The sequence below is a fragment of the Parasteatoda tepidariorum genome, chromosome 5 (assembly GCF_982258835.1).
Source record: "Parasteatoda tepidariorum strain Cologne lab strain chromosome 5, Ptep-v5.0, whole genome shotgun sequence".
Taxonomy (NCBI): Eukaryota; Metazoa; Arthropoda; class Arachnida; order Araneae; family Theridiidae; genus Parasteatoda; species Parasteatoda tepidariorum.
Genome location: NC_141759.1, coordinates 16,501,035 through 16,528,970, shown reverse-complemented (window position 1 = coordinate 16,528,970; position 27,936 = coordinate 16,501,035). Strand labels below are relative to the sequence as shown.

At 32.9% G+C, this 27,936-nt stretch overlaps 1 protein-coding gene across 1 annotated transcript in view; it reads left to right on the top strand.

The window, feature by feature from the left end:
* Window positions 1-1,560: 1,560 nt before the first annotated feature.
* LOC122268573 (peroxidase-like) overlaps window positions 1,561-27,936 on the top strand; it is a 40,706-nt gene continuing 14,330 nt past the window's right edge. The window contains exons 1-7 of the mRNA XM_087163460.1: window positions 1,561-1,730; window positions 8,037-8,157; window positions 9,247-9,470; window positions 16,605-16,772; window positions 22,759-22,908; window positions 25,502-25,606; window positions 27,226-27,333. Of these exons, the coding sequence (XP_087019586.1) occupies window positions 25,516-25,606; window positions 27,226-27,333 (199 nt within the window). The 5' untranslated portion in view covers window positions 1,561-1,730; window positions 8,037-8,157; window positions 9,247-9,470; ... (1 more) ...; window positions 22,759-22,908; window positions 25,502-25,515. The remainder of the gene's footprint in view (window positions 1,731-8,036; window positions 8,158-9,246; window positions 9,471-16,604; window positions 16,773-22,758; window positions 22,909-25,501; window positions 25,607-27,225; window positions 27,334-27,936) is intronic.

Sequence of the window (27,936 nt, the reverse complement as noted above, 5' to 3'; positions counted from 1 at the left end):
TCTGAATTTGGTTCAAAACTACAAAGATACGGAGTTGAACATTAGTAGTTATAAACTCGAAATCGGGTCGGTTGTAAACGGCGGTTGTAAAATAAAATAAAATACCTTTATATCTGCATTGATGTATTTAGCGCTTATTGTACAACCCTTCAGCATTTGAATTTTGTGTGAAAATACATGTATCAATAGCAGCAAACAAAAGTAAAAACAAATAGAATTCTTAAAAAATCTTGATAAGGACTTAGGAGCTTAACTATTTATCTATACCGACATTTAATTTACTGCTTAAAATACTACTTATAAGAAGTGACGGAAAAAGTTCTTTTAATTCAAATTCATTAAAATATTGATACACTATCTTTACTACCATTGGAAAAAATATGTTCTAAAACTATGGCAAACCCGTCATAGAATTCTTATTAAAATTGTATCAATTACCATGAAACCAGTAGTACATATTACTGAAAGTAATTGAGCTTAATCTGAGTATGGCGATTTTCTACTGTTCCCCTAAACCAATTTCCAATTAACCTTTTCTCCATAAACTTTGCTTTTTTGCACATATTTTTTTAAAATTTTAATTAATACGTATTGCTTATAATATTTAAATATTATTCGAGTATTTTATTTTTCAATACTCGAACTAAGCAACTGAAATCTTCAAGATCTGACACTCTGACATCAATTGACATTCTGCATTTGTTCCTTCTATTATTGCTTATCAGCAACAGTTGTTTATCGCTTGTTTCATTTGAGATAACGATATCGGATAACGGATCGAAGTATTGTCTGTACATTCCTGTTTATTATTGATGTGATGTTTACATGCTTAATCAAAATTTTGTCTAAATTACAATGGCATCAAATCGATGCATATCCGTAGAGATAGGTATACCACGAAGGGAATTTCAATATTTCAACGCTTTTGCAGAACATAGACTTCAATATATATTTACCTCGATCAATGGATAAAAGTCATTACAAGCGATAAAATAAAAATGCAAACGGGTTTTGCAATTTTCCTTGTAAAATTCGAAATACGTCAAAGTGACGCGTCCCGTAAACCTAGTGTTAAAGAACGCGCAATAAACTTTTTTGACCAAATAGAGCTATTAGCTACCAAATATCACTGATATATAAATTTAAAACAATAACTAACGCTTATCCAATCAGCGAATTACATTTCGTTTTTCGCTGATTCCGTTCGTACGGCTCGTAGAATGTTCTAATGTTGACAGGAGCCTTTATCGTGCTTCGAACTACTTGTATCCATTATTGTAAAAATCATATTTGTCTCCATAAATAAGGCCACTGAAAAACAGGAAACGCACCCTCTTCCTTTCATTCGCTTGGTTTCATCAAGAAGGCTTGTTGGTGTATTTGGCAAGTGGCATTAGAAACAACAACAACAGTTGTATGATAAAAGGCTAATGGCGTATGATATATTTTTAACAGGTAAAATTACTTCTTATTTATTACATCCTGATGTGTTTCACAATCTTTATTCCCAAGTTTAAATAAGCCAGGTTCATTTCATCGACATAAAATTTGATCGATTTTTTGGTTATATTCGATAAAATTGTACTTTTTTCATTTTTCTTTTAGTCTGTACCTCGCTTTTTTTCTAATAACTGTGACAGCTGGATGTTCGTCTTTTTTCTACAAAGAAAAGCCCCTGGATCAATGTACAAAGAAAAGATTAAAAGACAACCCAACCAAAGAAGATAAAGGTAGGTATTAATTTTCAAACTCTGAAATTATATTAACTTAGAGCAGTGGTCGGCAAAGTGTGGCTCCTTGGCTCCTTAAGTGCGGCTCTGGCACAAATATCCACGGAAGGCGCAATAATATTTTCATTAAAAAAAAACTTGGTAAGAAAAAAATTACACCTTATTTTGATAAATTAAAATTCTTCTATACATCGAGAACATGTATAATTTTTTGTTTAAGTTAAAAGATAGATAGGTAATTAAAATTTTATATTGTTGTAAAAACACGTTACAAACATCGAGTACGTAACGAACACAAGTGGTCTGCTTTGAATGACCTGGAGAAGGAAGACATGATCATTTTCAACGCTTGGAATAGTATTCCTGACTCTTACGATCAGCTGAAAAAGCTCCCGTTTGCTGTTCTTTCCCTTTTTGTATATGCGAACATGTATTCCCTACATGTATATGCGAACAATCTTTTTCAAGCATGAACATTATCAAGAGTAAATTGAAAAGTCGTCTTATTGATGAGAACTTGGAATCATGCCTAAAATTAAAAACAACAACATACAAACCTGACTTACTCAAACTTTCCAAGGAGATGCAAGCACATTGTTCGCATTAATAAATATTTATTAAGTATGAAATTTAGTTTTATTTAGTGTACTACTTATTTAATGTAATAAAAGTTTTCTAAACAAGCAGATTTGGCTCCCAATTTTTTAAAAATTTTTGTAATGTTCATATTTGGCTCTTTGGCTAATAAGTTTGCCGACCACTGACTTAGAGCAACGGTTCCCAATTCTTTTTGGCTTTGGAACCCCAATTGGAGCATCTTTTGGGGGTACTCCATGTTCATAATTAAAATTAGTAGCTGTGTCCAAAAAAGCTAACTAAAAAAAGCAATCAAAATAAACTGTAAATTATTTTGATCATATTTAAGGCATCCGCCTAGTTTCGACAACTTTTTCTTTAAATATTAATATAAAATTTTTAAAAAAAACTAGTTCATACGTTTTATTATGTGCATAAACTTATGAAACTAGCAAAAAAAGTTATTATTTATTATTATAATCAAATAGCCACTTTCAGATAAAAATTAAGCATTTTTTTTACATACACACTAAACACTGTAAGAAACGAAACATTCTATCACCCAAAACAAAAAATCCCTTGAGAATTTTATTTAGAAGGCTATTAACTATGTTTTGAGCTATTTTCTTAAAACCAAGGGCATATGCTACTGAGTTAGGGATCAACGTAGTTAGCAACTTTTAAAATGCAGTGCAGCATTACAATAGCAATGCAAATGCAATAGCAATGTAGAAGCAACTTTTTCAAAATTTCCGCTCTTCTCTTCGCGAAAAAAACATGTATAAAATTGAAAGTTTTTTTCTCTTAGTCTGTAGTTCAAAACACGTGTACTATAATCATAAACACTCTAAAAAATTCGAGACAATTATTTTAAAAACAATATGAGATATCCTGTTTAAGATGCAAAAACCTGATTTTTTGATAAACGAATTTATAGACTTAAAATCACTCGTCTACTTACTGTTATTACCTTGCACAAAAACTGATATAACTTTGTATTATATTGTGTTTTTTGTATATTTGTATTGTATATTGCGTAGTGATTAACTGAAAACTAAGAATTTTAGATTCTTAGTCCTTTTGTCCCCTTCACAGATGAGGGACGACTGAGGGCAGTTCATTTTGTTTCGCTATAATCATCAAAATTCACATTTTCGTGAAGAAAAAAAACATTCATACATCATCTAGGCAATTTGTAAAACATAAATACAAATTTTGGTGCTTTCTTTTACTAATAAACTCCAAATTATTGACTTTTTCCTTTTTTATACTAATAAAATGCGAACTTTTTCAGTTAAAAATCAAATTATTTAAAAAAATCTTGAACTTTTTTGTAGATTTCTAGAAAAAGACTGTTATAGCGCATTTTTTTATTCAAAAAATAAATTATGAAATAAAAATCATGTTTTTATTAAAATTGAACAGTCAAACAAGACAATGAGTAAGAAAAATACATTTTACATAGATAACATTATTCACCCCTTTCATTTTAGTATGCAAAACACACTATTATTTATTTATTTATTTTTGTTTAATTCACTGAGCCTTTCCTCACCGTCACTGAGATAAGAAAGAAGATTAAAATCGTCTAGAGGAATATACACATTTCAAAAAACTTGACTCATTAAAAAAAAACAAGGAAAAAAAAAGATAAAAGGAAAGAAAAAGATAAAAAGAATATAACCTTGATTTCGGTTTTTATTTCATTTTTAAATGAAATTCAGCATTATTTAGGCTTCATAACTAAAAATAGCATTATAAAATGAAGGAGTCACAGAATACATTATGCTCAATTTTAAGAATTATCAAATTACTTTCGAAACATAAAAAGTTTCTGGTTTAATAAATACAAGTTCCAATTCAATATATCCAATCTGCTTTAAATAAATTCACAATGTATTTCATATAAATGTATCGCAAAGAAAACTAAAATTAATTCAACAATAAAGGTTCAGAACATGTCTAAATATAAATATATACTTATTATTTTAATACATTGTTTGGATAAGCGCAGGGGTTTGGACAAAATAATGGAGACACTTATAAACTCACACATGTTTTGATCTTTATCAAAAATCATTTAGAAAATCATTTTATAAATATAAATGTGTTTAGGTTACGCGATTTTTCATGTTTATCAATGAAGTTTAAAGCTTTTTAGAGGTTTGGGGGATCGACGAAAGATTATAAAGTAAAAAGTGTTTTTGAACACCCTATTCCAATAATGTATTAATAAACTTGTAATTTGCAATAACTATTTTAATTATTATATGCAATAATCACAAAACATTTAGTAAACCCAGCTTAAATATTTACGGAGATTTTTATAAAGAAAAAAATTTTTTGTCCTGCGTTTCTTAGCTATAGTTTTAAAAATATTGAATAAAATTAACCAAAGTTTTTAGAACAATTTAAAATTAATTACAAAATTTTAGCTTTGAAATTTGGAAAAAAAATTGTTGAAAACTGAGCAATATGTAAGTAATTAAAGTAGTCTTTTTATAATGCGCATGATATCGACATAGTTGGAAGAACAAAACGCTCAGTCATTGACGCTTTTGTAGCGCTTGAGAGAGCGGCGAAGGAGATGGGACTAGTTATAAATGCAGACAAAACCAAGTTTTTGATCGCAACAAATAAAGCTCCTGATCGATCTCCTCTGGAGATAATGACTTACTCTTTTGAAACTGTTAACCAGTTCAAGTACTTAGGAACCTTGATCTCTAGCCACAACAACCTGAAAATCGAAATAAATAACAGAATTTTCATGGTTAACAGAAGTTTCTACGGCCTCAGAAACCAACTCAAATCCAAGTTCATCAGTGTGAAGACAAAGTTAAACATCTACAAAACTTTAATCAGGCCTATAGTTACGTATGGAAGTGAGTGCTGGACCCTAAACAAAACAGAGGAGGAAAAATTGCTAATTTTTGAAAGAAAAATTTTGAGGAAAATCTTTGGATCTCCTCAAGAGAATAACGTAAGGAGAATTCTTTACAACACGAAATTTACAAAAAATATGACAAATTCGGTGGGACCGACATTGTGAGAACTATTAAAGCATCACGCATTATGTGGCTGGGCCACCTCCTCAGAAATTCTGATGCTGTCCCTGCCAAAAAAGTTACTTTTTCCACAATTGAAGGGACGAGACGTAGGGGACGACCACCTACAAGATGGATAGACGACGTTGAAAAGGACCTCAAGCTATTGGGAGTCAACCGATGGCGAGCCGTCGCACCGGACAGGGCCAGATGGAGGAAAATCTACGAGTCAGACTTGGCCTGTGAAAGGCTGTTGCGCTTATGAAGAAGAAGAATGTCTTACAATACCTTTTAAAACGCAAGCAAAAATAGCCAAATATTTGCAAAATTTACTTTCTAGTTATTTACCGCTTTTTTAGTTATTTTGGCTTATCCGGAGCATTTTGCATCTCTGTGGTTATAAGAAGGAGATGAATCTCTATCACATATATTTTACTTATAACCTCCACTATATAATATATTTAAAATATAATATACATGTTGAAAAATATGTTTAATCTAGCAGGCTCCTAAATTGGTAACATAAATCTTCAAAGAAAGCCTGCTATCCTAAACATAAATTTTCTACCACTATAAAATTCTTTAAGGCTCGTGGAAACTATGAAATGTAAAATTATTTACTTTTAAACACCTGTTCATTTTTTCACCTACCACTAATTATTTAAGCAACATGAAGCTGAAAGATATTTCTTAATTTTAATTAAGTACTATTTACGGTCAAAGATATTAATGTAACGTCTGACGAAAAATTGCACAATATGCACAATTGAATAGTTAAAATTTTTCGCAGGGCGAATGCGGAAGTTCACAAAAAAAAAAAATTTCGAACTGCTATCTTAACCTTTTCGAGACGGTAGAGTCTTACATGCATTCTCAGGGTGTTGATAATCAGGGTAAAAAAAAATAGATAAAACTGGTAGCCAAACAATTATAGCAGTTTACTTGTGTGTGGGCAATATTATTGTCAACTCTTCCGGATTTTCCCGAAGATTTTATTTTCATATTTAAAGTGGTAGTAAATATATACTATTTTTTTCTTTTATAAGAAGAATAAATTTTCAAATGATTTTGATCACCACTATTCTTACAAAACTGAAACACATATATTATTATGCGTTACTATCATGGTTGTCAACTTAAGTTTTTTCAAATGCAACGTATTTGTTGTCTTAAAATTGAAGTTTTAATACCACTGGGAAAAATGATAATGGAAGGGATTAAAAGTTGGCAGGTCAGAGATGCCAACTTGCTCCGGACAGCAAATAAATATTTTAAAGTGGTAGTTTATCAATTGTGATTCTTGGTTTAATAAATTAAATTTAGTAGACTTTTATCCACCACTACTTTTAAATAATTCGTAGGCTTATATAATTCACAAATTAAGTATTCAATTGTTATGCTATACCTTCTAAAAGGCAAGCTAAAATAGTCAAATATTCGCAGAATTTACTTTGTAGTTATTTACCGCTTTTTTAATTATTTTGACCTGTCCGGAGCAGTTGGCATCTCTGGCAGGTATGTAATAATCGTTTGCTATGTTTAATTTACCACTTCTTTCTCCGAATAAAAAATTGTATAGTTTTACATTTGATACACTAGGATTGCATACCTGCCAACTTTTAATCCTTCCCATTTTCATTTTTTCCAGAGGTATTAAAATGGAATTAAAACTTCAATTTTAAGCAAGCAAATACGTTGTATTTGAGAAAACTTAAGTTGACAATCATGATAGTAACGCATATTAATATATGTGTTTAATTTTTGTAAGAATAGTGGTGATCAAAATCATCTAAAAATTAAGTTTATAAAAGAAAAAATAGTATATATTTACTACCACTTTAAATATGAAAATAAAATCTTCCGGAAGAGTTGGCAGGTATGGGATTGGAAGTGCATACCTGCCAACTTTTACGCATTTGACGTAAAATTTTATTTTTATATTTAAAGTGGTAGTAAATATATACTATTTTTTCTTTTATAAACTTATTTGTCAAATGATTTTGATCACCACTATTTTTAAAAAAATTAAGTATATAGATTAATATGCCTTACTATCATTGTTGTCAGTTAAAGCCTTCTAAAATACAACGTATTATTTTGCTTACATTTGAAATTTGAATTCCATTTTACTACCACTGAGAAAAAACATAATGGAACAAACCAAAAGTTGGCAAGTATGGATGTGATCAATTCAAAGTGAAAGCAAAAATAAGTCTGTAAAATTAGCTTTGCTCAAATTTAAGCTACCGCTTTTTATTTTTTACTATCCTGATTCTGCACGACTACATTTAGGACTCGCCCGTCCCGAAAAGGTTAAGTAGTATAATTCCATTCTCTGAGTAAAAACGAGATAAACGAATCATAGCGACAATTTCTGCAAAGCCCGAGTTTTTTCGGGATATCAATTAATTTAAATATATACTCACCCGAGATAATTCGGGATATCCAAGGAAGTTGTTACAGCGAAAATACAGGATTTTCCACATAATTTTCTTCGTTGAACTGACCATTTTATTTGGTTTATATCATTTGATTATCTTTAAATGTATCTATTTCAAATGCAGGAAATTATTACATAAATAAAAGCATTATAACATTTGAAATTAAATGCGGTTAAATGATATTCTTAAGAACATTGCTCGATATATTTTTAAGTCATGAAACTGATTACTTTATTTTCTTTTAGATTTCAAGAATTTAGGTCCTGCCTTGTTTGTACAAAACTTTATAGGGACTGTGGAACCAAAATTGGAGCAATATGTATTCCTACAATTACAATTGGAAGATATTGCTGAGAAATCTGGTTTGTAAGTACAGGGATTGGACAAAAATATGAAAACGCTTCTATATTTAATTCTATGCTTTTTACTCTATAAGCTCTTTTTTTAGCAGCAAATGTATTGGTCAAAGTCATAGCAAAAGGGCTGACCACGCAAATTGAAAGATAGTGCTTGAACTTTTTTTGAAGTGGTATCATGTTTACCTACTAGGTACCTAATTTATCCATTCTAAACTAGGATAAACTAAATTGAGGAGGGAAAATCTCTTTCTTTTTCCTTCTGTTCACTTTTTTCTTTCCTTTTTTTTAAAAAAAAGTTTTGAAATCTGCATTATTGTAAACATTCTTGAAGAATGCAATAATTATATTGAAATTATTTTTCAAAATTTTAAATTTTTTTAATCATTACTTATCGCAATTTTAGTCAACTTTGGCAACTCTGATGTAAAGAAATAAATAACACATGTTTGAAATTTTCAGGACGACCAATTGTCGAATCCTTTTCGGAAAAGTATTTTCAAAGATTTTTCATTCTTTTGTAATGTGATTTACTATCATTTTATGCACGACTGAATGATTTAAAAGTTCTTATGATACACCCCTTTGTTCCAACTCGTGGTGAAACTTTTTATATATTTGTGGAATTATCAAAAGATGCCCGGTGGCTGAGTGGTAGCACTTCGTGCTCCGGTGCCACAGGTCCTGGGTTCGATCGTCTGGCCGGGCAATGTTGACTCAGCCTTTCTTTTCTGCAGTGGGTCGATAAATGAGTACCATGAAAACACTGGGAAACTGAACACTGGGGGTTTCGCGTTCGACTGACCACCTAACTGGAACATCTGCTCCTGCACCCTAGAGCCCAAGGTCAAGAAAACTGAGATGGGCACAGTAAGCCTTGGCCCTCTATGGGCTGTCGCTCCACTGAATTGAGTTTTTTTTAGGAACTACCAATAATTCTAAAATGTTTAGTTTTTATTTGTAACTGCTTGGCTAACTCGAAATAGAATGGAAAATGGCTGCTAATGTGAATAAATGCCACGTTTAAATAACCAATCTTCACTACTTGCAGGTATCCCAATACGAATAAAATGTTAAAACATAAAATTCCTTTTTCCAGATATCGAGTTTCACAAAATGAAACAGTCGAAATTTTGAAAAAACTCAACGAATCCCAAGAGGTGCAAGATGTGTTGCAGAAATGCAACCAATTCCACACTATTCCAAAATGCAACAGCACAGCCAAATACAGAACTATAGATGGAACTTGCAACAATCTGAAAAGTCCACACTGGGGTAGCGCTGATTCAACTTCTGATAGATTTGTTTCTGCTTCGTATAATGGTAAATACATTATGATAATTTCTATTTCTTATAAATATATTTATCTTACACGGCGACAAAAAAGCCTCATTACAACTCCCCGAATGGCAACGCTAGAAAATCGACCAATGATTGCAGCTAAAAATGTCACATGCCAAATCTAGCTGAGGTAGCTCACCATATAGCGCTTTTAAAAACGGAAACTGAAATAACCAGTGAGATCATTCTCACCAAATGTGATCTCTTCCGAAATTCACCCTATCAGCTGCGGCAATCTCATACTATTAAGCTAGGCAGAAGTGAGTAGTCTTTGTCGATAGATCTCTATTTTAGTATTTTGTCAAAAGCGTTTTTTCACGAATCGATTTTACATTACGATTTTTGATTTATATCACGAATTTATTTGTTTTATTATTGTTATTAGTTATTCATTGAAAAATGAGTCTCAGTCGTGCTGTTACGCTTTAAGATTTTATACTATAGCACATTTCTAATAGGTTTAACGAATTACATGTCATTTATTTGAATTCAAATTTATTTTAATGTGTGGCGCCAGGCATGGTGCGTATGCGCCAAAAGAATCAACGGGATTACAAACACACGATCGGCAACCTTGGAACTGCCCCAGTATTTAAGAAGCTTCGAACTTTACTCAGTCTCTATCCCACACAGTCTTACTTAATTTTTATGTTTCTGTTTTTAGCTTGTTATGTTCCGTTGTTAAATAAATGTTTAAGTTTATTGTTGTCATAGTTGTCTTCAACTTACTATGAGAGGGTTCCTCCCCCTCAATTGGTGACCCTTGTGTTTATTATGTTTTTGGATACGCTATTATCCGTTGTTTTACAATTTGGAATAACTGCTTGAATTTGGTAATGTACAATTTCCTCTCTTATTTGGTCAACTGCTTTGCTTTGCACTACTTGAAATTTAAACTTAATGTATAGTAATATCTTTTTATTGTATAATGTTAGACTGAAATTTTTAAACATTATTGTAAGAGACTTTAATTAGTAGTTATTGAATTTGAATATACGAACTTTAAATGCTGTTGTATATATTTCTTAGTATAATATTTGTAGTTTTGAATCATTCCATATATTTCCATATATTCTCTAGTTATTGAATTGTTCTAATGTATATATATACAACTAGTTTAGTTTGAAAATTTTCATGAGTGAATCTTTAACTAGTTGCTTAGTTTTGTGTTACAATGGCTGATAAAGATAAAACGGGAACTGAAACTGATATTCATAAAATTGGCCTTCGCTTACCTGGATTTTGGATTGATAATCCAAGTCTATATTTTACGCAGATTGAGGCTAATTTTAAATTATCAGGGATTACTTCTGAATCTACTATGTATTGCTGTTTAATCTCTGTTCTTGATCAGAATATTATGCAAGTAATTGCGGACTTGGTCAGAAACTCAAATTTGGGAAAGCCTTACACTGCCGTTAAGGATAGACTTATTGCAGAATTTTCCTTGTCCGAGAGTAAAAGAATTCAAACTTTACTTCAGGACCTTGCATTGGGGGATTCTAAGCCGTCTGCCTTGTTGCGACATATGCGAGAATTAGCAGGATCTAATTTTTCAAATGAGGTTATTAAATCTATTTGGCTATCTCATTTACCCTCATCTATTCAGTCTATTTTAAGTGTTAGTACGGAAGGTTTAGACACTTTGTCAACTTTGGCAGATAAGGTTTCTGAAGTAACTAGTTTTTCTGCAACTTCAAGTTGTAATGAAGTTGTAAGTAGAGATTCACTTATGGAAAAAATAGCTCAAGTGTCTACGGATTTGGCAGAGTTGAAGAACGAAATAAAATCTATGCGTAGATACCGAAGTCTATCCCGTAGTCGTTTGCGCTCCAAATCAAATGTTTCGAAAAGTTTTTCTCACATTTCTAAAGGTGAAGCAAAGAGTCAAGCTGCCGAAACGGAAATGTGTTGGTATCATAGGAAGTATGCTAAAAAAGCACACAAATGTATTGAGCCTTGCAATTTTAATTTAAACTGATGAGCTCTACTATTAGTCCGGTGGTTAATAGTAGTGAGAATTTAAAATTTAGCCACCGACTTTTTGTTTCTGATCGCAAAACTAAGTTAATGTTCTTGGTCGATAGCGGATCTGATGTAAGTTTATTGCCTATAACATTTAAAGGTTGCAGGCCAACATCAAATTATGTGTTGCATGCTGCTAACGGTACTGCTATTAAAACATTTGGTGTTAAACTTATGTCGCTAGATTTTGGTTTACATCGAAAATTTGATTTTGCATTTATAATTGCGAATGTTTCAAAACCAATTTTAGGCGCGGATTTCTTACGACATTTTGAGTTGTTAATCGATCTTAAAAATAAGAAATTAATTGATACGAAAACGTCTTTGGCTCATCAAGGTAAAATCTTTCCTTCCTCAATCCAAAGTGTTAAAACAATATTTGGCAATACTAAATATCACGATTTAATTCAGGAATTTTCTGAAATTACTAGAGTTAGACCTAATTATCTTAAAATTAAGCACGATACAGTGCATTATATTAACACGATTGGTCCTCCGGTCGCTTCAAAAGTTCGCAGATTGAATTCTGTTAAACTTCAAGCTGCCAAATCTGAATTTGATTTCATGCTGCAACATGGTATTTGTAGGCCATCCAAAAGTCCTTGGGCCAGCGCCCTACACATGGTCCAAAAAAGTAACTCTGATTGGCGACCTACCGGCGATTACAGAGCTTTAAACTCCTGTACTCGGCCTGATAAATATCCTTTACCAAATTTGCAGGATTTTTCTCAAAATCTTTTTGGCAAGAAAATATTTAGTATTATAGATTTTGTTAAAGTATATAATCAAATTCCCGTAGCAGAACAAGACATTGAGAAAACTGCAGTTATAACACCTTTTGGGTTATTTGAATTTTTGTATCTGCCTTATGGTTTGTGTAATGCACCTCAAACCTTCCAACGTTTTATTAACGAAGTTTTATATGGTTTAGATTTTGTATTTGCTTATATTGATGATATTCTCGTGGCAAGTGCTAACGAGACTGAACATTTGTATCACTTACGTTTAATATTTGAACGTTTAAAACAGTATGGTTTAACAATTAATGCTTCTAAGTGTATTTTTGGATCTTTTGAAGTACCCTTCCTTGGACATTTAGTAAATGAGCATGGTGTTAAACCCTTACCACATAAAGTAGATGCAATTGTTAACTATTCTAAACCCAAAACTCTAAAAGATTTACGCAGGTTTCTTGGGTGTTTAAATTTCTATAGGAGATTTATTCCCAAAGCGGCAGAATTGCATGCCCCGTTAAACGCTTTACTTGGGGGTAGTAAAAAAGGCGATAGTAAAACTATTAACTGGACTGCAGAGTTAGAAAATTCTTTCGAAAAATGCAAAGAAAGTATTGTAAACATTACTCAGCTATCTCATCCGGCACCTGATTGCCAGTTAGTGCTGTTTACGGACGCCAGTGACATTGCAGTAGCAGGCGCCTTACATGAAAAAACTGAATCTGGTTATATACCTTTATCCTTTTTCTCCAAAAAGTTAAATAATGCCCAAGTTAAATATTCTGTTTATGACAAAGAACTTTTGGCGATTTATTTGTCAATAATTCATTTTCGTTATATGTTGGAAGGAAGGGTATTTCATGTTATAACTGATCACAAACCTTTGACACACGCCTTTGCCCAAAGTTTTGAAAAGTGCTCTCCTAGACGTTTACGACAATTAGAATTTATATCACAGTTTACTTGTGACTTACGATATTTAGCAGGCGCAGAAAACTTAGTGGCAGACGCTTTGTCAAGGGTAGAAGAAATTGCTTTTCCTAACAAAATTGATTATGTGCAAATTGCAGCTGAGCAGTTGACTGATGAGGAATTGCAGGTATATTTAAAAAATCCAGATGTTACTAATCTTAAATTTAAATTAATTGTTTTGCCTAATTCTGATGTAAATTTGTATTTTGATGTCTCCCAACCTAGTGCTCGTTTGTATGTACCCATGAAATTTCGAAAAATGATTTTCGATTCTGTACATAACCTTGCACACATCAGTGCCCCATCTACTTTAAGACAGTTATGTAGTACATATGTTTGGCCTTCAATTCGAAAAGACATTGTTCAGTGGTGTCGCACTTGTTTAAGTTGCCAAAAGGCTAAAATACATCGACACGTTATATCACCATTGGGTAAAATTCCTGTGCCTAATGCTAGGTTCCAGCACGTGCATTTGGACCTGATTGGCCCATTACCGGTGTGTCGAGGATATAAGTACTGCTTAACTTTAATTGATCGGTTTACACGATGGGTTGAGGTGGTACCTCTACAAGATATCACGGCAAATACAGTAGCACGAGCAGTGATTTTTAATTGGGTTTCACGGTTTGGTGCTCCTGTTAGAATTTCAAATGATCAGGGAAGACAACTGGATTCCTTCACTTTCAAGAAATTAGCACAAATTCTGGGTGTTGAAATTATTCGTACGACTGCATACAATCCTAAGGCCAATGGGATGATTGAACGTGTTCATAGAACATTAAAAGCAGCCCTTATGTGCTATACTACAGATTCTTGGCTTGATAATTTGCCACTAGTTCTCCTGGGTTTGAGGACTGCTGTTCGGAAGGATTGGAACTTCTCTTCTGCTGAGTTAGTCTATGGGCAAACATTGAGAGTTCCCGGAGAGTTCTTTACTAACTCGGGAAATGACATCTCGCAGTCTGAATTGACTTCCCAGTTGCGTAAGGCATTTAGTGAGATCAAGCCTGTAGCTTCTGTTTGGCATGACAAACGAGTCGTTTATGTACCAAAAGATCTTCAGACTTGTACGCATGTGTTCGCGCGACATGACGCCGTACGGAGACCATTACAACCTCCGTATGATGGTCCATATTCAGTTCTTAAGAAAAAATCTAAAATCTATCTTTTGCAGATCTCTACGAAGAAAAAGTGGATTTCTATTGACAGGTTGAAACCAGCGTATTTACCAGTGGACGAGCCCCATACTTTATTCCACGATGATTCTCCTTGCCAGTCTGACCTTTCTTCAACTACAACTACCGAGTCTCCTTTGCCAGAAAAGGTACCGGACCCAAAGAAGTACGTTACTCGGTATGGTAGAAGAGTTCGTTTCAGAATCTGACGACTATGAAACTCCGGTGGGGAGTGATGTGGCGCCAGGCATGGTGCGTATGCGCCAAAAGAATCAACGGGATTACAAACACACGATCGGCAACCTTGGAACTGCTCCAGTATTTAAGAAGCTTCGAACTTTACTCAGTCTCTATCCCACACAGTCTTACTTAATTTTTATGTTTCTGTTTTTAGCTTGTTATGTTCCGTTGTTAAATAAATGTTTAAGTTTATTGTTGTCATAGTTGTCTTCAACTTACTATGAGAGGGTTCCTCCCCCTCAAATGACTTTGTATTTACTAAAAAGCTATAATTTTTTTTTTTTAAAAAGTTGTTATATGGATTTGAATGATTGTTTTAAATTCTTAGAATTTTGTGCATTTGCAATGTACCTAAGTTAATAGTGAGCGAAGCGAACTTGGTTTGCGAAGCAAACCATATAAGATTGCGTAGCAACTTTCGGGGGTTAGCGAGCGTCAGCGAGCAAGCGGCGCAGGCCACTAGTTTCTTATAATAGTTTTATTTTATTTTATAACCTTCGTTAAGCTGCCGACCCTTTTTTTGTTGGGGGGGAGGGGTTACGACTACTAATGTAACTCCGTAGCCTTGTAATTTGTAATTTTGAACCCATTCCAAATATTGGGAGATATCTTGCCTTCGTGAAAAACTTTTCGATGAAACTAACCAGCATTTGCGTTGCATGGAGAGGAAAACCACGAAACCCCCAATGGTGAGCCTGACGACTCAGTTAGCCTCATTATTCGCTTACCACTGAGGATATTTTAAGTCAGCACTGTGGTCGGTGCAAGCTGGATGCGGAATTCGTATCGGCCAGCCATCGATGGAATTCGAACCACATTTAAAGGCAGACGCTCCAGAGCCAATACGACTCTCTTATAATGGTTGTTATTATTCTGTTATGGCAAGTTGGTGGAGGGAAAACGTAGTGGAAAAGTTCACTTCATTAGAGGTGGAGAAAATAAAAGTACGCGAAATATGAGCGTTCTCCATTCGAAACTGGCATACCATTCCATTTTTTGACTGACTATGGTAGAAAGCATTTTAAGGCTGTTTTTCGAAGGATCCGTCGTAATATGAAATGATGCTTTTTTGTGAATTGTATGCTATTTTTGAATATGGTTTGAGTTTGCAAATCTTAGTATTGTTATTCATGACTGTGAAGTCAAGTTTAACCTATCTAAAGCCAGAGCTGTCAACGCTTATTTTGAAAATAGCGCAAAACGTAAATATAGAGAAAAGCCACAATTTTCTGAAAATGAAAATGTTGTTTTCTAATATTTTAAGATTTAAAAACCTACTTCAATCCTGCATTAGCTGGGCTTATAAAAATTTGCAAAAACTGAAAATAAGGGCAGTGATTTAGATAATTTTCATCTAGGTGGAAAAATTTCGCCAAATTGGCTGGCGATTTTTAGAAAAATTTAAAATATTTAAGTTAGTTGTTCATTCTAAAGCCCATAATTCTTCACAGCAAGATTATATATGGAGTTTAAAATTATCGCATTGCTTTAGGTTTAAGGCACTTAAACTATGACTTATTTATTTTCCCTGGAGACAGAGTTTCGAGAGTTAAATAAATTAAGATTATCTACTCATCTCTGTTCTACGTCAAATGCGGTGTCTATATCCACTTCTCCTAGATTCTCCGTTTCAATTTCTCTTCGGCTTTCTTAAACTTCTTCCGATGAATCTTAGAAATAGGTTTGCCGGTTGGCTTTACACTCACTTTGCCCAGGCAACTCTTGATGGCAGACCCATAATGCTTCTTATAATGATTGTTACTATTTCATATAATTGTAAATATATATAATTTCTGCAATAAATGAGTGAGTGGGAGGAAAGTGCAATTAATGGAACTAATTAATAGAACTAATCCCCACATACAAGACATTCCTCTTTATAGGGTCATTCATCTTTACTTCTATAGTTATCATTATTATTATTAGTAGTAGTAGTAGTAGTAGTAATAGTAATTATATATTTAATATAGGTGTGAGTGGATTGCGAAAATCAGTTTCCGGAGAAGATTTGCCAAATGCACGAAACATCAGCATAAACTTAGAAAATACGGATGCTCCATCCAATCAAGTATCGGCTTTCTTTTCTTATTATGGACAAATCTTGGTCCACGATATTACCCTTGGTCCAGGTATATCTAGTAAGTGTGCTTAATATTTAAGCGTTACCTTGTTCATAGTTCGCAACATAAAAGAAAATATATATTAATTTTAAAACGGCTCAGCATGAATAACTTTTTATCTGATAATTGTTTTCCTTTTGTACCAAAAACCAGTCTTATAGTTGGAGACGTTACACCTTAAATATGCTTAATCAGTTATATCACAAAGTATTTCAAGTAACGAAATCAGATTAAAAAAACTCACTTTTTTTTAAAAATTAACCAATTATTTGATGAATTCATTTATTTCCTCGTGAAAATAAGGGGTTCTTAATATGAATCGAAATTTAAGTAAGCAGCCTTCTTTTTAATTCAGTTGTACCACAAAAACATCACAGCGTGGTTATAAGGTTCTCATAAGTGCCAGAAACATTTTCACCAAATCTTTCTAATTAAATATTCAATATTAAACAGTAAGTTTTTTTAAATTTATTTCGTTAAAATTATACCAAAAACAAGTATCTGCAAATCTCGAACCCTTTGATGCAGAATTAACCTTAAATATATTTTTCACACTTTTTTTTCGCTATTTTGTATAAATTTAGGTCAAAATAATTGAAAAGTATTTTATTTAGCATTCAAATAATTTATACTTATGAAATACTGCATGAAACACAGCTGTCTTTTCCTGCGTTCAGTAAAATCTTCCTATCATGACTCACTTTCAAACACTTATTTTTCAAATTTGTTCCTATTTGCAGTTATTAGATCTAAGAGCAACAGTTATTTACCATTGGAATTTCTTTAATTTACAAAATCAATTATTAATACATTTTTGAACACGAAAGAAAAATAATTTTTTTAAGATACTTTTTAGGATTTTATATTTTAGTACAAATGTAATTCCGATAATCTAACAGATATTTTTCTAGCAACTCTAAGACTGTTTTTTGCAGTTAAAAAGTGTCAAAATATATTTTTGCTTGTAAGAGGGCACATGATAGAACATATGCATGAGATAAAACCTATGTAAAAGAGACACCGGAGTCTCGTCTGCGTAAAAGGATGAAGAGCAATTTATTTTTATTATTGTTCTCTCTGTGAAATACCTTATGCCAAAGACAAGAATGTTAACACGTCACCATAGACCGGCGGAGCCAAGATTATTAGAAATTCGATAAATTTTATTAACTATTTAGATAATTCGATTAAATTTTTAATATTTTCATATTATTATCGTTACTAAAATGGTTTGAAGAAATTAATGCAATATAGAACACACAAAAATAGTTTTATTTATTTACACAGAGATGTCCAAAAGTAGACGCCCATTTTCGACTAGGTTCTCATGGTCCTTAAAAATTATTTCATATTTAGATTAAAAGTTATTTAAAAGTTCTTATTTAAAAGTTATTATCTTAAAAGATATTTCTTATTTTAATCCTTTGCACTCCGAGTACTTTTAAATGCTGTTTGATTTCATATCAGCACTACAGCATTTAAAATACACAATACACTATTGTTATATAATTTTAATATTCTTAAAATAATGTGTTTACTAATTATTAAGGTATAAAGTTCCTTAATTTTAAAATGGTGACTGTAAAGTGGTGTGACAATTAGGGTAAGATGCATTTCCACGAGCTACCGAGAGGTTGGTGCGGAAATAATATAATTAGTAATAGAATCAGTAGTTTTAAAAATAAAACAAGATTCCTGTGCTTCAACATGAGTAGATGTGACTGCGGTGGAAATAGTTTTAGCATTGCCGAAATTGAATTTTTGAATAAGATTCAAACAATGTGCCGCAATTAATGACTTCTCATATTTTTGACTTATCTATAACGGAAATATCTATCTTGTTCCTTATGCCTAAATTTAGAAACGCGTCTAGCTGATATGCAGTAAAGGCTCCAGCAAGGAATGTGGTAAATACCGCAGAGATTATCGAAACTAATAGTATCTTTAAGATACTTTAATTTTATTAACAGGTCTCAAAATAACTTTAAAAACAAAGCGGGTGCTTTTTGAAGGCGTGAAACAAGTCAACTCTTATTTCCAGCTTGTATTTTTTTAAACGACTAAGGTTTTGAATCAAGTATAAAAAAAATGGGGAAAAAACCTTTTTAAACAAAGAAACCCGAACTGAAAAAATGAAAAATAAACGTGAGATAACAAAATAGAAAAAATCCACAGTAACCAAGAGGAAAAACAAAACAGGGGAAACCACGTCTGGCGAGTCTAGAAAAAGAGCATCTATTTTCGAAGCCCTTGAATTGTGTAGACTGTTATTTGCTGTTTATTTATTTTTGAGGCAAATGCAGTTTTTAATCTCACCGCTTCAATTTAATGGGATTATTTATTTAACCCTATTAAAGATATTTAACTCATTCGTCTAATTGAATAGTCGTGCTGTAAAAGACAAAATTTAATTTAGTGTAACTATCTAAGAGGATACAGAGGTACCTCACCTTACCATGCATTTCCAAAGTTGAAATTGTTGTTTAACCCTTTCGAAGGCCGTGGGAAGTATACTTACCACTTTTAATTTAGGTTTCCATTTATTAATAACTTCAGCTTTCTTGAAGTGGGTTTGAATAAAATTGGTAGCCATTTGTTAGTTTTAAAAAAAGTATAAAAGTTATAAAATGCATAATTCCTTTTGAAATTTGTAGCATTTATAAATGTTATTTTATAAATAAAGAAAAATAAAAGTCAATAGGTAGCGTTAAATATATTTACCACCAAAAAAATTACATTTTTATAAATTAAATAATTTTTTTTTCTTATATCAATAACTATTTTTAAAACAATTTCAATTCCAAAAATACTTTATTTTACCTTTACTGGAAATAAATGGCCCTTGAAAGGATTAAATCTGCTTTTTGGCGACTTTCTAAGGAACCAATTTGTTTTTTACTTTTTTTATGATTTGGTTTCTATGTGTCTATTTAGTTGAAATCATTACCAGGAATGCCAAATGCTCCGGTTTCTGCAAAAGTTTTATTAAATTGGCAGCGAAATTAATAGTAAAACTTTTAGAATAAGAATAATTACTCCCACTATCACCGCGAGATATTTGCAATACAATTGTGCAGAAGTCAACTTGCTCCGGACAGCAGATAAATATTTTCGAGTGGTATTTTTTTAATGCATGATTCTTGGTTCAGTAAATTCGATTTATTAGGTTATTACTCACCACTACTTCTAAATAACTAAGAGGCTTATATCATGCGGCATTTTGTTACAGGTAACCCGTGTTGAACTTTTTTAAAATGTTGGACAAATTAACCTAAAAATCCGCAAGTTTGAGTGCAAGTATTAAGCAAATATTCCTAAAATTTTTAAAAATATTTAGTCGTGTCCGGAGCAGTTAACATATTGCTTGCTTTATTTAAACAACTGGGTGCCTAGGCCACGCAGCGGCTCCTAACCCATCCATCTTAAAAATATTATTAGAGTGAATATAACATTTTGATTTATGTAACAGTGTGGTAACATAAAAATAACCATGATTAGAAATTTGTACAACTTGATCGATGATTTACACAAATTGCCTTTAAAAAAGAAGTGAATACAGTCATGATTAGGTCGATATACATGAGATACAAGCTTTATCTGTGATATTACATAAATTGCAGTTGAAATTTGAAATTGAGCATAAAAAATTGATGATCATATATATACACATGATCGGGAAAATTATGAAGATTATAAATAATAATTATGAAAATTATAAATTATGAAGATTCTACATAAATTTTTCTAAGCCATAGTGGCGCCATCTAGTGTGATAAACATTCAAGAATATAAATATGCATAGTACTAGAGATATTATCAAAAGTTCAAAAAAGAGTTCAGGTTTAGTCAAAGTGGCTTTAATCTGGAGTGGAATCACGCATGATTGCTTGAAGTAGTTGTAGGACTTCTCTGTTTTTTAATAGTTCTTTTAATTCCTTGATGATTGAGACAAGTCTATGCGCTTGACCTGCCGTTGTTGGTGGAGTTATAGTTGGAGTTGCTCGAGAGCCCTTCCTGGGGGGACGGATGCTGCATCCCGTGAAGTTGGCGGTGTGTGCCTCACCACAGTTGCTGCATTTGGGTGGTGTAGTTTTGTCTTTATGGCACTGAAAGAAACGGTGGTCGGCGGCACATTTAAGACATATTGGTTGAGATTTGCACGTTCGCTGTGTGTGGCCGAAATTCTGGCAGTTGTAACATTGGATTGGGCTATTCCCGCCACGGAATCTTTCAATTTTCACAGGAAGGTCACAAATATTGGTAACTGAGTAGATTTGCTGATTTTGGTCTGTTTTGATTAATATTGTGAGAAAAAGTGGGATGAGCCGATAGGCCTCGCCCACTTTTCTCTTAAACTGTATGACTTTTTGTGTTATAATGCCTGTCTTGGCCAATTCAAGGGAGATATGTTCTGCATTGGTGCCTACGGGAAGTCCACGGACTAGAGCTTTAATGTGCATGATTGGTAGATCTATTTCCGGAGTTGTGGGTGGAGCTGCAGTTGCATGGTAATCCTCCTTGGGTTGGGCTAAGTCAGGATCTACATTGGTTTCCGAAAGTTACAAGGAAGTGGCGACATCTAGTAGTAATGGAGGGCTGCTATTTGTAGTCATGAAGGAATTTTCTTCAGGTTTTTCAACGTTATTTTTCTTTTTCTTTTTCCGCTTTTTTGGAGGAGGCTCTGCATTATTTTTAGCTGTATTTTCTGTATCGGTTGTTATTTCGCTTTTCTGTTCTAAATTTTGGCCTGCATCTTGAGTTTCCATAAGTTGAGTTTTGAGTTGCGAGCTATTCTGGAGCACTTTCGCTGTTGTTTCAATTTGTTCGTTGGTCGTCCTTATCATTTCCATCCATTCTTCATGTAACATTCGTTCACCTGGACTCATGCTTTCCACATTTACCGTTGGTTCTCGTGATGTCTTTTCGGTTTGCCGTTTTCCGCCACGTGGATGATTTTGATATGTAGCCATATTGCGTGATTTGATTTTGTTGTCGAATTCTGTGGGTTCCTCATCCGTCGTAGAGTCACTGAGGTTTTGACGCCCAGTAGGCGTGCTTGTCTTTCCACCACGTCCGCAACGTCGAAGACTCATTTTGCAGTACTTTAAAAATTGAATTGAATAAGCTTAAACTTAATTTTTGTACTTTACTTTAAACTACGAGCTTCAAACTTTGCCACGTCCAGACATAATTGCGAGAGAATCATTAAGAACTACTCACCAAAAGGATTAAACATCAATAACTCAAAACATCAAAATTGTTTCCTCCTCAGGAACATCAAATGGGCGACATCAAAGGCAACTATCGGGATCACACCGAAATTTCAGTACACCAGCAGTTAATCATCTCTGAAGTTGCATTTGATATGGTTCTTTGAATTTTCAATATGTAGTGTTGGACAAATCACTTAAAATGAAAAATACCGAACTAGAAAAATAACATAGATTTCGTTACCACTAGGAAATATTTCTTTACAAAGAAGGAGCTAGGTGGCATCTTTTCAGGCAACTTGCTTTACAGTTGGCACCTATGCAGTTACTTTTAAAAATTAACCCGTTTTGTCCCGAATTTATATATTGAAATGATGCAAACAAAGGTTTTATGGAAAAAGTGGTATAATATATTATCGAAATTAATTGGTTTTTCTGCCGTTAGGGTATTCAAAAAGTCTTTGAGAGATCAAAAAGTGCTTGCTCCTTAAATTTCTAGATCTGATAGATCAAAAAGTGCTCCTTAAATTTCTAGATCTAATCAGAAATAACTACATCATCATGGTATCTGGGAATCTTTTAATTCACCCAGATAAATGAAAATGCTGAAAAAAGTTTCCCATCGCAATGAATGTCTTTGAAAAAAGGAACTGCCCTAAATATATGACGCTGAGCGTTAACCGGTTAATCGGTACAATTACATTGATTATATTTTTTATAAAGTTACTTGAAAAACATTTAATATAGTTTGTTCTAGGAAATTTTTTTTATTAATATTGTTTTACTTCTTTCAGGAAATGGAACCATAATACCTTGCTGTGTAGAAAATCTTGATCCCAACTGCATCGATATTGAAGTTAGTCCTGACGATCCTTTCTACAACCAGTTTAATTTGTCATGCATACCATTTGCAAGAACAGCTCCTTATCCGCAATGCAATTTTGGTAAGTATAATGTTTTTGTTAAAGATACAACCATGCAGAATACCTAATAACCTTTTGCTATTGATACAATTATGCTGAATGTCTAATAGCCTTTTGCTATACAATTATGCCAAATGCCTAATTACCTTTTGCTATAGACACAATTGTGCCAAATGCCCAATAACCTTTTACTACAACATTTTTTTTGAGCTGCCAGCTACTATGCTTTTTGCAAAATTCTCTATAGAATGGTAGACAATTAACCCCTTAACTTGTGCGCTCGAGTAAATTCGAGCTCGCTAAACATGCCAAACTGTGCACACTCGAGATAATTCGAGCGGCGTTGTATTTTATGCTGCTATAATTTTTCACACTCGAATATAATCGAGAATTGAAAATAACAATATGAAAACTACGAAAAAAAATCCTTCCATTGATATTTATCATTTACATTGGATTGTAAGCTATAACACTTATTTATTCAAGAATAAAATGTTACAGTGATGCCAACTTGCTCCGGACAGCAAATATATATTTTAAAGTGGTAGTTTATCAATTGTGATTATTGGTTTAATAAATTCAATTTAGCAGATTTTTATCCACCACTATTTCTAAATAATTCGTAGGGTTATATAATTCACCACGTTATAGTATTTAAGTTATGCTATATCTTTTAAAAAGCAAGCAAAAATAGTCAAAAATTTGCAAAATTTACTTTGTAGTTATTTACCGTTTTTATAATTATTTTCCGGAGCAATTGGCATACCGTTTTTTTAATTATTATCCGGAGCAATTGGCATCTCTGAATATATCCTTTTTCCATGGAACAAAAACGCAGTATATCAAAATTGTCCAACAAAAGAAAAGACAATGTTCTAAAGTGGGTTCTTTTTTTACATAAAAATTTTTTGGGGGGGGGCTGGTTTTTTTTCAAAAAATCTGTGTGTTAAAGGGTTAATTAAAAGCTAAAGATTTCAGAAAATTTGGCGATTTTTTTCAAACGTTATCCCCATAAGAGAGTTGAAGACTAATTTTCGTTTTATATGAAGTTTTGAATAATTTTCATGGTGTGGAAAATAACCTGAAATCAAATTTACAAAACAAAGAATTATACACTGAAATATAAACTTAGCTACCACTACAGGAAATTTTTCCAAAAAGCGTAGAAAGTTGGCCGTCCTGAACTATCATTGACTATTATTGGTGAACCAGTATCATTGTAATAATGGGTATCTAATTACATACTGATGTAGGTATCTAATGTAGTTATAGAGGTAATAAGTTTTTTTTCAGGCACAATTGTGCATGGGCCGCCTATAATTCCTAGGCTATCAGGACTTCAATCCGAAACTGAGAGTAAAACCCTACTCCTTCTAAAGAAGAATTTAACGCCAAAACCTCTGAACGTTAGAAAAACGGTAGTTAATGGGATTTTAAAAAAAGAGCCGTTTATATCTAAGGATGATTGTTTCAATTGTCTTTAAATACCTTTTCATTTTGGTAGACGAAAAAATTGTCAAACTATTATTGACGTACTACTTTTCCTTGTAATAATTTATATCTAATAATCCTAATATATTGATGTAGGTATCTAATGTAATTACTGAGGTGATAGATTTTTACCTTCCCTCAAGTAGGTCAACTAGGTGTAGAATTCTTATTTTAACTATTTTGCTCGTTAAATAATAAAAATTCGCTGGAAACGTTAAGTGCAGAAAATGCAAAAAAAAATTGTTCTTTAGGGGAAGGAACATATATCACATTAGTCTTGCATAATAGGGTTCCCACAAAATGTGATATAGAGAAAAAGACATTTGATACATTTGCGACCATCACTGTGTGCTATTTTGTAAAGAAAGTATAATTCTAAATTTTGCACCAACCACAAGGATTCATTTTGATTTAGATTGAAATGAATCAAACAGTCCTTAAGACTCTAAAATTATATTAGTAGAAACTTTAAGAAAATACAGTTTTTCTAGCACTCAATTACAGCTCAGACACCAGCTTAGCAGACAGGCTTTACAACTTTTGACGGATCAATGAATTCAAAAGAGACTCGCAAATAGAAAAATTATTGCAGTTATGAACAGACTAATACTCTATTACTACTTTACTGACTTACCCCTATTTATAAAAGTTTGGCGAGGAAAACCCGGAATTTTTGACATGATTCTAGACGATTCTCGTATAACTACGTAAATACTCAGCCCTGTTAAATACTAGTCATGTTCTTTCAATACTCGTATTTTCCCGAACTATCAGTTTGTCGCCAAAATGGTAGAAAAGTATCGCCAAATCACCAAGATTAAAGCTAAGTATCCAAAAGTGTCGCCAAACCGAGTTTTCCACAAGAAATTCGTTGGCTTTATTCTCACCCTAAATTAGGTTAGAATTCTGAGACTTTCTTTCAAATTTTCTAATTAAACTGTTTATTAAGGGTCTGCCTGCGAAATTTAGCTACATAACACGAGAATATTTTCGAAATTTTGCATATTTTTGCAAATTCGTAGCAATATTTTAGTGGTATAATAAAAATGGAAATTACTACCAACCGAAGTAAATTAATCACATCGGTAACTCTTGATATTGAATTTATAATTGAACTTCACAGATAAAAGGCAGCAGATGAATAAAAAGACTGCCTTCCTGGATGTTTCTCTTATCTACGGAAGTAATGATAAAGAAGCTCAACAAATGAGAGCAAACGATTCCTCGGGTAAGTATGATGCTTAAATAGTTAAGACTTTTTTTAACAAATAAAAAAATATTCAGGGGTTGAATATACACTGGAAAAACTAGACGCAGAAAACTGTTTCATTAATACATTAATATTCAGCTTCTCAATATAACAATTCAACTACTATCATAAATTACGATCATTGAGAAATAGTTAGATATCGTGGTGTTCGTGAACTTATATAAACAGGAATTGCGGATTGCCAGAACTTCGACAATGCTGTTAATAAATTAATGTCCTGAAAGATAGAAATTCAGTATGTTTCGGTTCCCGAACACGGATCCCACTGTGAATTTATGAATTTATCGCAAAGACACGATTCCCTGGCTGCGGGTAAGTGACAAATTTGATCAGTCTGCGTACGGGCCGAGGATCCACGGTATTGTTGTTTGTTAAGCTGTTCTATCCTAAAGTGCTAGACTTCAAGCGCAATTTCATAATTACAATTGTACAATTACGCATAAATACAATTGCATAATTGTTCAAATGTTTGCTTATCGAAAGGTTTCAGAAATCTAACTGATGTCACAGTTTGATTCCAGAAAGCAAACAAATAGGTAACAGCAAGCATGTATCATAAACAGGGGCAACCATATTAAAACAAAGCATAGAGAACTTTAAGAAAGTTAAATACTTGTAACTCTTCTTCGCTTCACTTTTTTCTCTAACTACAATGTTGTCAGGCTCTTTCCGAGAAAATGTATTCATTTCTTTTCAACTTCATCTTGCTTCTTTCTCCACCTTAAGAACCATCAATATTCCATCATTTTTTTTATAAAAATTTTATTCATCCACTTTGTTTTGCTGAGATAATCTTTCACTTGTCGTTCTCATAAATATTTAATGTCTTAACTGAATGAAAAGAAACCTCCATGCCGAGTTGACAAATGGTTACAGTTAATATAGATTTGTTGTGTAGGGCAGATATTATCTGTCACATTATTAGAGACATTTATAAATAGATTTCTGCTCCTCATAGCATTCACATATTATTTTTATAACCGTCGATGAACTGCCTACCCAGCTTTTGGGTTTACAACTACTGATGTTCAACTGCGTATCCTTGCAATTTTGAACCCAATGCAGAAGACAAGAGAACTCCTCGATCAAGTTTTGGAAAAAATTAGTCTTCGCGGAGGAATTTTTGTTGGAATTAATCCGCATTTTGGTTACGTGAAAGGGAAAACCACGGAAACCTCACACGGTCAACCTGGCGGGCAAGGGTACTCTAATACCTGATCCGTCTACCACTGAGAATATTTTACGTCAGCACTTTCGTCGATGCGAGCCGGGTGTGAAATTCGTGTCTACCAGCTATAGCTGGGATTCGATCCTGGCTCACCTCATTCAAAGGCGACCGCTCTATTCCCTGAGCCACCTCAGCTCTACTCACATATTATGAAGTAAAAACACCCTTTTTATTTCTTTAGGACTTGCGACCATGAGCGTAAGATTTCAACGTCACAGAAACACCATAGTGAAAGCGCCACCATATGCCTTCAGATCGACACAAAAACACACAGACAATTTGTTATTTCATCTTTACTATAGAGATTTTATCATTTCTTGCAATAATGTATGCATTCAATATTCTGCAGGTAGACTAAATACTCGTCAAACTCCTTTCGGGGAAATACTGCCACATGCTTCCAGCAACAAAACCCTGTTTTGTCCTGCCAATGAAATTGAAAAGTGTTTCTTATCAGGTATGTAGAGAATATTTATTTTTAACACAGCTACCTGCATTTACACATCTGTTTCTCAATTTTATAGAACCGAGTACATTCCATGTAATAAATGGAATCAAAACCTATTGTAAGGTACCACCTGTTAATCATTCATTATTTAATCAAATTTACCTTCCTGCTATTCATCTGTACGGATACAGTCTTGTGTGCTCATAGCAAAAGACAACTTATTAACTCTTATCAAATTATCACAATTTAAATTAATTAATAACAGGTATCACAATTTAAACGAAGAAATCACAAAGATACATCCAAGGATACGATAAAGAAAGATACAATAAGGATAAAGAAAGATACATCACTGCATCCGGTTGTCGTTTTATCGCATACTTAGCAAAGAAAAATTTTCTCCAGCTGGTAGAAAAAACACAATTAAAGACATTCCTCTGCTTTCAAAAACTTTGTATCCTTCGGTAGTTGTTTGAAAGCCTCCCCTTTTCTAAACAAAGCAGAGGTAGAATTAAATCCATTGAGTTGGAACAACACGAAATCTTATTTTAATTCCACCTCTCAAGGCACTGTATATGCTGTGATACGTACTGTGTGCAAAATGAAAAACAG